General features: G+C 43.9%; 1 protein-coding gene across 5 annotated transcripts in view; it reads left to right on the forward strand.

The window, feature by feature from the left end:
• LOC110507358 (myeloid leukemia factor 1) overlaps positions 1-14,415 on the forward strand; it is a 148,330-nt gene that overhangs the window by 108,577 nt on the left and 25,338 nt on the right. Inside the window, exon 1 of one of the 5 annotated variants that reach the window (XM_021587299.2) lies at positions 11,204-11,400. The exons of 3 other annotated variants lie outside the window; for them this stretch is intronic. In XM_021587299.2, the coding sequence (XP_021442974.1) occupies positions 11,354-11,400 (47 nt within the window). In that variant the 5' untranslated portion in view covers positions 11,204-11,353. Of the gene's footprint in view, positions 1-11,203; positions 11,401-14,415 lie in introns of those variants that run through there. One more of the 5 variants, XM_021587300.2, reaches the window with a different exon arrangement.

The raw sequence follows: 14,415 nt of genomic DNA on the forward strand, positions 1-14,415 counted from the left end.
TCTCAGGATGCTTTACTGTTGGCATGACACAGGACTGATGGTAGCGCTCACCTTGTCTTCTCTGGACAAGCTTTTTTCCAGATTACCCAAACAATCGGAAAGAGAATTCATCAGAGAAAATGACTTTACCCCAGTTCTCAGCAGTCCAATCCCTGTACCTTTTGCAGAATATCAGTCTGTCCCTGATGTTTTTCCTGGAGAGAAGTGGCTTCTTTGCTGCCCTTCTTGACACCAGGCCATCCTCCAAAAGTATTTGCCTCACTGTGTGTTTAGATGCACTCACACCTGCCTGCTGCCATTCCTGAGCAAGCTCTGTACTGGTGGTGCCCCGATCCCGCAGCTGAATCAACTTTAGGAGACAGTCCTGGCGCTTGCTGGACTTTCTTGGGCGCCCTGAAGCCTTCTTCACAACAATTGAACCGCTCTCCTTGAAGTTCTTGATAATCCGATAAATTATTGATTTAGGTGCAATCTTACTGGCAGCCTGTGAAGCCCTTTTTGTACAAAGCAATGATGACGGCACATGTTTCCTTGCAGGTAACCATGATTGACAGAGGAAGAACAATGATTCCAAGAACCACCCTCCTTTTGAAGCTTCCAGTCTGTTATTTGAACTCAATCAGCATGACAGAGTGATCTCCAGCCTTGTCCTCGTCAACACTCACACCTGAGAGAATCACTGACATGATGTCAGCTGGTCCTTTTGTTTCAGGGCTGAAATGCAGTGGAAATGTTTTTATGATATTCAGTTAATTTGCATGGCAAAGAGGGACTTTGCAATTAATTGCAATTCACCTGATCACTCTTCATAACATTCTGGAGTATATGCAAATTGCCATCATACAAACTGAGGCAGTAGACTTTGTGAAAATATATATTTGTGTCATTCTCAAAACTTTTGGCCACGACTGTACATTGAACAACATAGCAGCTTTTCGGCATGTTTTGTTATTTCTGTATATTTCTGCTCTTTTACACTGGGGGTCAATGGGAAAGAATGTTTGTTTTTCCCAATTTGTGGGCGTGGTTGATGGGAATTCCTTATTATTACGTGAATATTGACTATGTACGTTTAAAAAGTATCATACACTACGGGTCAAAAGTTTTAGAACACCTACTCATTCAAGGGTTTTTCTTTATTTTGACAATTTTCTACATTGTAGAATAATAGTGATGACATCCAAACTATGAAATAACACATGGAATCATGTAGTAACCAAAAAAGTGTTAAACAAATCTAAATCTATTTCAAATTTTAATTTCTTCAAAGTAGCCACCCTTTGCCTTGATGACAGCCTTGCACACTCTTGGCATTCTCTCAACCAGCTTCACCTGTAATGCTTTTCCAACAGTCATGAAGGAGTTCCTACATATGCTGAGCACTTGTTGGCTGCTTTTCCTTCACTCTGCAGTCCGACTCATCCCAAACCATCTCAATTTGGTTGAGGTCGGGGGATTGTGGAGGCCAGGTCATCTGATGCAGCCCTCCATCACTCTATTACTCTCCTTCTTGGTAAAATAGCCCTTACACAGCCTGGAGGTGTGTTGGGTCATTGTCCTGTTGAAAAACAAATGATAGTCCCACCAAGCGAAAACCAGATGGGATGGTGTATCGCTGCAGAATGCTGTGGTAGCCGTGCTGGTTAAGTGTGCCTTGAATTCTAAATAAATCACAGACAGTGTCACCAGCAAAGCACTCCCACACCATAACACCACGTCCTCCATGCTTTAGGGTGGGAAATACACATGCAGAGATCATCTGTTCACCCACACAGAACCAAAAATCTCACACTTGGACTCCAGACCAAAGGACACATTTCCACCGGTCTAATGTCCATTGCTCGTGTTTCTTGGCCCAAGCAAGTTTCTTCTTCTTATTGGTGTCCTTAAGTAGTGATTGCTTTGCAGCTGCATCAGATGACCTGGCCTCCACAATCCCCCGACCTCAAACCAATTGAGATGGTTTGGGATGAATTGGACTGCAGAGTGAAGAAAAAGCAGCCAACAAAGTTCTGAGCATATGTTGGAACTCCTTCAAGACTGTAGGAAAAGGATTCTAGGTGAAGCTAGTTGCGAGAATGCCAAGAGTGTGCAACGCTGTCATCACAAGGCAAATCAAATCAAATGTATTTATATAGCCCTTCTTACATCAGCTGATATCTCAAAGTGCTGTACAGAAACCCAGCCTAAAACCCCAAACAGCAAGCAATGCAGGTGTAGAAGCAAATTGTGGCTACTTTGAAGAATCTCAAATATAAAATATATTTTGATTTGTTTAACACTTTTTTGGTTACTATATGATTCCATATGTGTTATTTCATAGTTTTGATGTCTTCACTACTATTCCACAATGTAGAAAATCGTAAAAAAATAAAGAAAAACCCTTGAATGAGTAAGTGTTCTGAAACGTTTGACCCGTAGTGTACGTACATGGTCCCAGTCGGTTTTCACATAATAATAAGGAATGTTGCAATGTTTTGATCAAGAGAGCTAATGGGTATGCAGGCTTTTATTCCTGTCACCCTAGCAAACCACATTTTATAAATTAGCTGCTCAACCAGACCTTGATGAACTGTCTCTGATGTGTTTGAGCGGTGCTTGATCAAAAGCCTGGACACCGGTGGTGGCTGGTGGGAGGAGTTAAAGGAGGACAGGCTCATTGTAATGGCTGGAATGAAATAAATGGAATGGTATCAAACACATCAAACATATGGAAACCACACAATGAGCCCGTCCTCCTATAGCTCCTCCCACCAGCCTGCACTGCTGCACACCCAGTAGCTCTCTAGACTGAGGGTTGACCAAGTCTTTTATATAGTTGCTTAATAGGTATTCTACTTTTCTCAACAACAGGAGATGGTGCATGGGATCAGAGAGCAGCCTCCCAGTGTCGCCCTTTCTAACTTCCGAGAGTTCTCTTGGGATTATCGCCATGGCCACAAGCCGCCACCAACAAGGCTCTCAAAGATGAACAAAAGTAATTTGAGAACCATGCTCCCAAATTATTACCAAAACACAACAGTCTAACTAATGGAAATTATATTATTAACCACTGCTACACACCTTTTCGACATGGGTATAAGGCCCTCTCCCGTCCTCCTTTCGGCAAATCCGACCATGACTCCATCTTACTTCTCCCTGCCTACAAACAAAAACTCAAGAGGGAAGTTACAGTAGTCAGATCTGTACAGCGTTGGTCCGACCAAGACTGTTTTGATCAAGTGGACTGGAATATGTTCCGGGTCAAAATCAATGACTACGCCAACTCAGTCACCAGATTCATAAAAAAATGCATGGATGAGGTGATACCGATAGTGTCTTTCAAAACGTTCCCGAATCAAAAACCGTGGATTGATAGCAGCCTTGTAGGAAAACTGAAAGTGAGAGTTGCTGCTTATAAACAGGGCAAAGTGACCAGGGACAATAGTTTGGTTAAACTGTACAAATACGACCTACACAGATCGATCAAGATGGTGAAACACAAGTATAGGGATAAAGTGGAGGAGAAATTCAGTAGATCTGACTCAAGACGTATGTGGCAGGGGCTCCTAACGATTACGGATTACAAAAAGAAAGCCAGCCACATCGTGGTCACCAACACCACCTTACCGGAGGAGCTAAACAGCTTTTTCTCCCGATTCGAGCACAATGACCCAGAGCTGCCAATGAGAGCCCCCAATGACAACATGGGCTACACACTCACAGTCTCCACTGAGGACATATGCAAGTCATTCAAAGGTATTAACCCTCGCAAGGCTGCCGGCACAGACGGCATCCCTAGCCGTGCCCTCAGAGCATGTGCAGACCAGCTGGCTGTTGTGTTCTTGGACATTTTCAACCTCATCCTAGCTCAGGCTGCTATACCCACCTGCTTCATAATGTCAACTATCCCTGTGGCCAAGAAAGGGAAAGAAGCTAAACTGAATGACTACCGACAAATAGCACCCACTTCCGTCATCATAAAGTGCTTCGAGAGGCTAGTCAAAGACCATATCACCACCTCCCTCCCCGACACACTCAACCCGCTCCAATTCACCTACCGCCCTGACAGATCCACGGACAACGCAATCGCCATTGCACTGCACACTGCCTTTACCCACCCGGACAAAAGGAATGCATATGTGAGGATGCTGTTCATCTCTTCCTTCAATACCATGGTGCCCTATAAGCTTATTACACAGCTCATGGCCCTGGGTCTGAACTCCTCCCTATGCAACTGGGTCCTGGACTTCCTGACGGGCCGCCCCCACGTGGTGAAGGTAGGCAACATTACCTTCTCAACACTGATTCTCAACACAAGGGCCCCACAAGGGTGCGTCCTCAGTCCCCTCCTGTATTCCCTGTATACCCACGACTGCGTGATCCCACCCAGTTCCAACTCCATCATCAAGTTTGCTGACAGCACAACAGTAGTAGGCTTGATTACCAACAACAACGAGACAGCCTACAAGGAGAAGATAGACACTCTGATGGCATGATGCCAGGTAAACAACCTCTCCCTCAACGTTAGCAAAACAAAGGAGCTGATTGTGGACTTCAGGAGGAACCAGGCTGGATATGCCCCCGTCCTCATCAACGGGGCCGCCGTGGAGACGATCAATAACTTCACATTCCTCTGAGTACACATCTCAGAGAAGCTGAAATGGTCTAACCACACGGACACCGTGGTGAAGAAGGCACGACAGTGACTCTTCAACCTCAGGATGCTGAAGAAATTTAGCCTGTCCCCAAGGGCCCTCACAGTGTTCTACAGGAGCATCATCGAGAGTATACTGTCGGGCTGCATCACAGCCTGGTATGGCAACTCCACCGCCGCAGACAGCAAGGCGCTTCAGAAGGTGATTCACGCAGCATTTGGTGCACACTGCCGATCCTACAGGACACCTACAACACCAGGTGTCGCAGGAAGGCCAAGAAGATCATCACGGACCCCAGCATCCCAAGCCATGCCCTGTTCTCCCCGCTCAATCACTCAGATGCGGGCAGCACAAGAGCATCATGGCAAAAACTGGAAGACTGGCCAATATTTTCTACCCTCAGGTTGCTGAATAGCCACCACTCGTCAGCTACCTGCTTCCCCCTCCCCCCAGCTACTCCCCCTATGGACATTTCCCCTCTGCTACTCCCCCTACATGTTTATACATTATAGTTTTGTAATTGACTAAAACAAGCAGACAACAAGAAAATTGGGTTTAAAAAAAGGTGACGTTTTTGCTGTGACCTAAGTAACTTATGTAACGACAGCTTGTTTTCCCCATAGGCAGTCAGGGTTGCGACCAATGACCTATATAAACCCTGGATTGCTAATGCTGTGTATTGGGAGGCTTTGAAGCTACCGGTTTGCGATATTGGCACTCCCTACGAAAAGTCCTCCACAGGAATGAATGGAATTCTACAGTATTTCAGAAAAAAAATATACTGTATACTTTAAAATATACTATTTTTTACATGTTTTATTTGTATGTTTAGCTCGCATAATACAACACAAAAGTCTTCATTAAGGTGTCTGTTATAGAATAAATGTGTCAAAAAACAAATGTAGACATTAATAAATGCATTCCTATAGCTTCCCAAATCTTTTTTACAATTGAGGAGGAGTACCAAGATGGCTGCTCAATAAAGCGCCCCTGTCAAATAAAAAAATAAAAAATTGTCACATGCGCCGAATACAACAGGCGTAGGTAGACCTTACGATGAAATTATTACTTACAAGCCCTTAACCAACAATGCAGTTCCAGAAATAGAGTTATAAAATATTAAATAAACTAAAGTGAAAATTAAAATAAAATTACATAATAACAATGAGGCTATATACAGGGAGTATCGGTACCGAGTCAATGTGCGGGGGTACAGGTTAGTCGAGGTATTTTGTAAAGTGACTATGCATGGATAATAAACAGCGAGTAGCAGAAGTGTAAAAACAAATCGGGGGGTCAATGTAAATAGTCCGGATGAATTAATTGTTCAGCAGTCTTATGACTTGGGGGTAGAAGCTGTTAAGGAGCCTTTTGGTCCTAAACTTGGCTCTCCGGTACCGCTTTCCGTGCAGTAGCAGAGAGAACAGTCTATGACTTGGGTGACTGGAGTGTCTGGTCTTTGACAATTTTTGGGGCCTTCCTCTGACACTAGGTCCTGGATGTCAGGAAGCTTGGCCCCAGTGATGTACTGGGAGTACGTACTACCCTCTGTAGCGCCTTACGGTCAGATGCTGAGCAGTTGCTATACCAGGCGGTGATGCAACAGGTCAGGATGCTCTCGATGGTGCAGCTATAGAACATTAGTGAGGATCTGGGGACCGATGCCAAATCTTTTCAGTCTCCTGAGGAGGAAAATGTGTTGTTTTGGTGTGTTTGGACCATGATAATTTGTTGATAATGTGGACACCAAGGAACTTGAAACCCTCGACCCACTCGACTTCAGCCCCATTGATATTAATGGGGGCCTGTTCAGCCCTCCTTTTTGTAGTCCACGATCAGCACTTATGTCTTTCTCACATTGAGGGAGAGGTTGTTGTCCTGGCACCACACGGCCAGGTCTCTGACCTCCTCCCTATAGGCTGTCTCATCGTTGTAGGTGATCAGGCCTACCAATGTTGTGTCATCAGCCATCTTAACGATGGTGTTGGAGTTGTGCTTGGCCACTCAGTCGTGGGTGAACAGGGAGTACAGGAAGGTACTAAGCATGCATCCCTGAGGGGCCCCAGTGTTGAGGATCAGCGTGGCAGATGTGTTGTTTACCACCTGGGTGGCCCGTCAGGAAGTCCAGGATCCAGTTGTAAAGGAAGGTGTTTAGTCCCAGGATCATTAACTTAGTGATGAGCTTTATGGGCACTATGGTGTTGAACGCTGAGCTGTAGTCAATGAACAGCATTCTCACATAGGTGTTCCTTTTGTCCAGGTGGGAAAGGACAGTGTGGAGTGAGATTGAGATTGCGTCATCTGTGAATCTGTTGGCGCGGTATGCGAATTGGAATGGGTCTAGGGTTTCCGGCATGATGGTGTTGATATAAGCCATGACCAGCCTTTCAAAGCACTTCATGGCTACAGACGTGAGTGCTACGAGGAGGTAATCATTTAGGCAGGTTACCTTCGCTTTCTTGGGCACAGGGACTATGGTGGTCTGTTTGAAACATGTAGGTATTACAGACTCGGTCAGGGAAAGTTTGAAAATGTCAGTGAAGACACTTGCCAGTTGGTCCGCACATGCTTTGAGTACACGTCCTGGTAATCGGTCTGGCCCAGCAGCTTTGTGAATGCTGACCTGTTTAAAGGTCTTGCTCACATCGGCTATGGAGAGCATGATCACACAGTCTTAGTCCTGTATTGACGCTTTGCCTTTTGATGGTTCATCTAAGGGCATAGCAGGATTTCTTATAAGCATCCGGATTAGTGTCCCGCTCCTTGAAAGCGGCAGCTCTAGCCTTTAGCTCGGTGAGGATGTTGCTTCTGGTTGGGAAATGTACATACGTCACTGTGGGAACGACGTCATCGATGCACTTGTTGATGAAGCCGGTGACTGAGGTGGTATACTCCTCAATGCCATTGGATGAATCCCAGAACATATTCCTGTCTGCGCTAGCAAAACTGTCCTGTAGCGTAGCATCTGCATCATCTAACCACTTCCGTATTGAGCAAGTCACTGGTACTTCCTGCTTTTGTTTTTGCTTGTAAGCAGGAATCAGGTAGAATTATGGTCATATTTGCCAAATGGAGGGTGAGGGAGAGCTTTGTATGTGTCTCTGTGTGTGGAGTAAAGCTGGTCTAGAGTTTTTTTTCCTCTGGTTGCACATGTGTTAAATGGATATAAATTTGCCTGCAATAAAATCCCTGGCCACTAGGAGCGCCACTTCTGGATGAGCATTTTCTGGCATTTTATGGCCTTAAACAGCTCGTTGAGTGCAGTCTTAGTGCCAGCATCGGTTTGTGTTGGTAAATAGATGGATACGAATAATATAGATAACTCTCTTGGTAGATGACTGGGATTTAAATAACTCCCCTTTTCTGATGACAGGGATTTGGGCCTTGTCTTGACAAAGCAGTAAACCATGCAACCATGCAGGGTTTATACACATCATTGGTTACGACATTCTATTTAATACCGACTGGATCTATTGGAAACAATCTAACGTTGGGCATTCTGATGTAATACATTTCATTGTAAACATAAACATTGAGTGCGGGGAGAACAGAGGATTCACGTTTATTGCATTTTTACCACAAGCCAATGTGATCACATCACACCAGAGAAGCTCTCGCTATTCAAACTTCCACACAAGTCAATTATGAACACTGTAGCCTATTTTATATCCAGCAAGCAAGAGTAAGATAGGGCCTTCCCTATATATTGTAGTGGTTTCAGGGGTTATATGGTGGATAGACGGTATGTGCCTGCAAGGTTTCTTTGTTTTCTGGCTGCCAGGACCACGGACAGCAATGAGAAGTATTCCCCAGAGGCAGGACCATGGACAGCTCAGGGGAAACCTGGACAGCTCAGGGGAAACCTAGACCGCAGCAGAACAGCCACACCTGTCTCCAGTTGTAATCAGAGCCAAACTGCAGACAGGTGAAACCAATCAGGGCCTCTACTTAACTGCGCCCTGGGTTTTATTTTTTGTATTTGCTTTGACCCCGGCAGGTGAAGGAGTAGGAGGTATTTGGGGAGACCGAGTGTACGGTGGAGGATGTGGTTTACTAGAATAAAGGAACTGATGATTTCAACAAGGATTGAACCAAAGACCACGATTGGAGGACCTTCCACGGGTGATATAGTGTTTACTCTGTTTGTTTTGTGTTTTGTGAAACCTGATAATAAACTGGTTTAACCTTTCACTTGGACTGGTGGTGTGTTTTGTATGTGTAAATCCTACCGTACAAAGATGTTGGCTCTGAAACCGCTAGAATAGGTATTTATTGACCCTCCGTTACATCTTGACGTGTCATGTCGTAACGTACAGCACGCATAAAGCAACTATTTCTGTCTTACAATCTCTCTCCACCCGGTGTAGCACTTCTCTCATTGTTTAAAAACAAGAAATGGACAGTGACGGAGGCAAGGGGGGATACCTAGTCATTTTTTTGTCATCATTGCATGCAATCATCATTCTCAAAGCCGCTGTTTACTTCTAAGATCACTTTAGCACCGCACTAAACTTGATTCAAATTCGACACAAACCTTCAAATAGGTATGTAATGACACATTATATAAACTCTTTATAGTGTTTTATTTACATTTTAGAGGCGTTAGGGTGATAAGTTGGACAGATCGAGTGAAAAAAGCCATTTTCCCACACGACATCTGTCTTCTCACTATCACGCATTAGTTTCGCTTCCTCACCCGCCATTTTTAAAAAGCCCCGACGGGGCTCATTGCCTGCTTGAATTATGCAGAAACGGGCAGTGTTTAGGTCATGTAATTGATTTTGTTGGAAAGGGGAGAAATTGTGATTTACAATGGTATTGACATTACAGTTGATCTGGAAGTATTACATTTTCAGGGTGCTAAAATAAGGGCAATTGTACGGACCAAGGCGATGTACGAGTTTGAGTTTACGTTAGCAAGCTAGCCAACTTTAGCCAGTTAGCTTGGTTGCGTTGTGAGGTCAGAAAGCTTGGACCAACTCTACTCCTTTGTCAGAGTCCAGTGTGCACTCTGAATGCTAGAGTGAAATGATCTGTGGGCAATCTAACAACTCTCTGAATTTACAAATGCTCAGAGCCTTCTGGCACTCCAGGATGAATTTACGAACACACCTTTAATAAGAGAGGAGGGGGCCTCCGGAGTGGCGCAGTGGTCTAAGGCACTGAGGTTCGATTCCATGTAGCAGCCGGCCGCGACCGGGAGAACAATGGGGCGGTGCACAATTGGCCCAGCATCCTCCGGGTAAGGGGAGGGATGTCCTTGTCTCATCACATACTCCTGTTTCGGTACGGGCTCAGTGCACGCTGATATGGTCGCCAGGTGTACGGAAAGGTGTGTCCTCCGAAACATTGCTGCAGCTGGCTTCCGGGTTAATTGGGCCTTGTGTCAAGAAGCTGGGTTGGGTTGTGTATTGGAGGACGCACGGGAAACCTGGACACATCACACCAGAGAAGCTAGACGCTATCCCAATATTATAACTACCAATTGGGGAGAAAAAGAGGTAATAATTAAGATAAAAAAATTGCAAAAATTAAAGCAAGTCACGATGACTCGCATATGTGCGAGCCAGGTGAGATGACAGGTGCCAGTTTTGCGTTTCTTTCCTCTCAATGAGATGCAACTTAAGGAATTAATCTTGTAGGCTAATGTTTTCCGTATGTTTTTCTTATTTCTCTCTCCAAGCCACTTTGAACAACACGATGTTGCCTTCTCACAAGGCAATTTACCGTGTCGTTACCGCATCAGGTCGTAACGGTATTGTTTGTTTCCACTTCACTATGGCACAGCTAAACAACGGAAGTGATGGATTCTAATTCCGCTTTACTTCCCTACTGCATGGCAAACTTGCCAGAGTAAATTATTTGAAAGAGACAAAACGCCATAGAGTATAAAAGTCAAGTGTAAGTGTATACGTGTAATTGTATATGTATTTCATTCAAGTTCGCTAACGTTAGCTAGACTTACTAGTAGGTTAGTTCTGTTGCGATAATGTGTTGTGTCGGAGACATCCACCCAGCCGATTACTATAATGATAAACTATAGGCTACTTATCTATAACACGTTGGTAAGCATCCACACTAGAGGAAAGTTTATCGTTCTATAGTCCTGTCAATCAACAGATTACGCATCCTACTGCACGTTGCCTATTAATTAATAAGATGGTGGTAGCATAAGACCATGAGGTCGCTAACGCACAGATACTAGTTCAGACCATTCAGTGCTTTCAGGGTGTGTTCATTGTCATAGTGACAACTGCAAATAAAACTATGTACAGTACATGTAGGCCCAATGAAAAGTAATATAGTACATCGTATTTAAATGGATAAATTCAACAACAAACGCCATTTAGCCTACACATCTTTTACAGCATTGCCTCGTTGCTGAAGTGGCACACGCTTGTAAAATACGGCAAAACATCGAATATCTTTTTTCTCTGGAGCGAGCTGCGTTGTCATGACAGCTTCTGACAACATAACGTTCTTCTGATAGATCTTGCTCGAGCTGTGAATAGCCAGCCAACCAGATGGCTCTACGGAGGTCATGTGGTTCCTGGTTCATAAAGCCCAACGTTCTGAAGTGTAGCAAGGTTCCATAGTAACTTCATTGGCACCGTGCGCGCTTGTCTGTCGTACATTGGGTAGTAGAAGCCGCTTCATAGCGCTAAACAGAAAATAGATATTTCATACTTCACTTTTCCTCTCCAACACCCGTGGAAATGTTTAACAGTCTTCTCAGGGAATTTGACGAGGACCCTTTCTTGTCGTAAGTAGTATCGATATTGTATTCTGCCACTCATTAATTCGACAGGATGAAGATTTTTCTCGAAAAATTGTTTCTTTTAAATACCAGTCAACACCACTTTGAACGACGCGTTGCTTCAGATAATGGACAATAACGACTGTATGCTACCCACCCCTTGTCTACAATGACAGTCTGTAGGCTATTGTCAATAATGTTATTTTAAGAGCCACATTCACAATTAATAGTTTGCAGATATTATTGTTGGGCAATAATGGTCATGCTTCTATCTCCAGGCCATCAGACTGTTGAACAGCCGTCACTTGCTGGCTACCTGCACGGTACTCTGCCCTGCACCTTGAGACTTATGCCCCATGTATATATAGTCACCTAATTTTCTGTTAATATACTGTATTCTAGAAATAGCTCATCCTAATATACAATATACCTTCCAAATTATATACTGTCGGTGTCTATATTTATATTATGGCTACTACTGAACATACAATTTTCCTTCCAAATGATATACTGTCAGTGTCTATATTTATGTTCTGGATTTTGACGCTGCTCACTCCATGTCTACCCCTGGATTGTTAATTGGACTCGTTCTGTCATTTCTTGATTTGTTGTTTACATTTTTTTATATTTGTTTATTTGTGTTGAATTTGCTAGACATTCTACTGCACTGTTGGAGCTAGTAACATAAGCATTTTGCTGCACCTGTTTAAACACCTGCACAACTTTGATTTGAGATATTACTACATTTAAATGACAACTAACGCACACTGAAATCCATGTATGATGTGTCTTAATAGCTACTGGTTGACATGTAGGCTACAGTAATAGCATAGTACTTACTACTCAAGGAATAGAGTTACTGGTGTCAGCAAAATATTGGTTAATGTTTTTCATTAGTGAATATATGCTTTGAGTAAGTGTAGCCATTCCACAGGAAAACTTTGAGAATGTAATATCTATTAATCACCTAGCTTAGACCCTTGTCATACACTATATGGCTAAAAGTATGTGGACACCTGCTCATCAAACATCTCATTCCAAAATCATGGTCATTAATATGGAGTTGGTCCCACCTTTGCTGCTATAACAGCCTCCACTCTTCTTGGAAGGCTTTCCACTAAATGTTGGACCATTGCTGCGGGGATTTGCTTCCATTCAGCCACAAGAGCATCAGTGAGGTCAATGTTGGGTGATTAGGCCTGGCTCGTAGTCTGCGTTCCAATTCCCGATCTCGACAAACCATTTCGGTATGGACCTCGCTTTGAGCATTGGGGCATTGTCATGCAGAAACAGACCTTCCCCAAACTTGCCACAAAGTTGGATGCATTTAATTGTCTCGAATGTCATTGTATGCTGTAGCATTAAGATTTCCCTTCACTGGAACTAAGGGGCCTAGCTCGAACCATGAAAAACAGCCCTAAACCACTATTCCTATTCCACCAAATTTTACAGTTGGCATTACGTATTGGGGCAGGTAGCGTTTTCCTGGCATCCGCTAAATCCCGATTTGTTTGTGGTGACGAGTGATTCATCACTCCAGAGAACGCATTTCCACTGCTCCAGAGTCCAAAGGTGGCGTGCTTTCCACCACTCCAGCCGATGCTTGATATTGGGCATGGTGATCTTAGGCGTATGTGCGGCTCCTTGGCTATGGAAACACATTTCATGAAGCTCCCGACAAACAGTTATTGTGCCGACGTTGCTTCCAGAGGCAGTTTGGAACTCAGTCGTGAGTTTTGCAACCGAGGACTATTTTTTCCCCCCTACACGCTTCAGCACTCAGTGTTCCCATTCTGTTAGCTTGTGTGACCTACCACTTTTTTAAAATATATTTGATTTAATCTTTATTTAACCAGATAGGCCAGTTGAGAACAAGTTCTCATATACAACTGCGACCTGACCAAGATAAAGCAAAGCAGTGTGACAAAAACAACAACACAGAGTCACACATGGGATAAACAAACGTACAGTCAATAACACAATAGAAAAGGTCTATGTACAATGTGTGCAAATGTAGTAAGATTAGGGAGGTAAGGCAATAAATAGGCCATGGAGGCGAAATAATTATAATTTAGCATTAACACTGGAGTGATAGATGTGCAGATGATGATGTGCAAGTAGAGATACTGGGATGCAAAAGAGCAAAACGATAAATAACAATATGGGGATGAGGTAGTTGGGTGTGATATTTACAGATGGGCTGTGTACAGGTACAGTGATATCGGTAAGCTGCTCTGACAGCTGATGCCTAAAGTTGGAGCGAGAGACATTAGTTTCCAGCTTCAGTGATTTTTGCAGTTTGTTCCAGTCATTGGCAGCAGAGAACTGAAAGGAAAAGAGGCCGAAAAAAGTGTTGGCTTTGGGGATGACCAGTGAAGTATACCTGCTGGAGCGTGTGCTACGGGTAGGTGTTGCTATGGTGACCAGTGAGCTGAGATAAGGCTGGGTTTTACCTAGCAAAGACTTGTAGATGACCTGGAGCCAGTGGGTTTGGCGACAAATATGAAGCGAGGGCCAGCCAACGAGAGCATACAGGTCACAGTGGTGAGTAGTATATGGGGCTTTGGTGACAAAACAGATGGCACTGTGATAGACTGCATCCAATTAGCTGAGTAGGCTATTTTGTCAATGACAGTGCCGAAGTCAAGGATCGGTAGGATAGTCAGTTTTATGAGGGTAGTTTGGCAGCATGAGTGACGGATGCTTTGTTGCGAAATAGGAAGTAAATTCTAGATTTAATTTTGGATTGGAGATGCTTAACGTGAGTCTGGAAGGAGAGTTTACAGTCTATCCAGACACCTAGGTATTTGTAGTTGTCCACATATTCTAAGTCAGAACCGTCCAGAGTAGTGATGCTAGTCGGGTGGGTGGGTGCGGGAAGCAATCGGTTGAAGAGCATGCATTTAGTTTAACTAGCATTTAAAAGCAGTTGGAGGCCACGGAAGAAGTGTTGTATGTCATTGAAGCTCATTTGAAGGTTTGTTAACACAGTGTCCAAAGAAGGGCCAGATGTATACAGAA

This window comes from Oncorhynchus mykiss, chromosome 27, assembly GCF_013265735.2.
Source record: "Oncorhynchus mykiss isolate Arlee chromosome 27, USDA_OmykA_1.1, whole genome shotgun sequence".
NCBI classification, from domain to species: domain Eukaryota; kingdom Metazoa; phylum Chordata; class Actinopteri; order Salmoniformes; family Salmonidae; genus Oncorhynchus; species Oncorhynchus mykiss.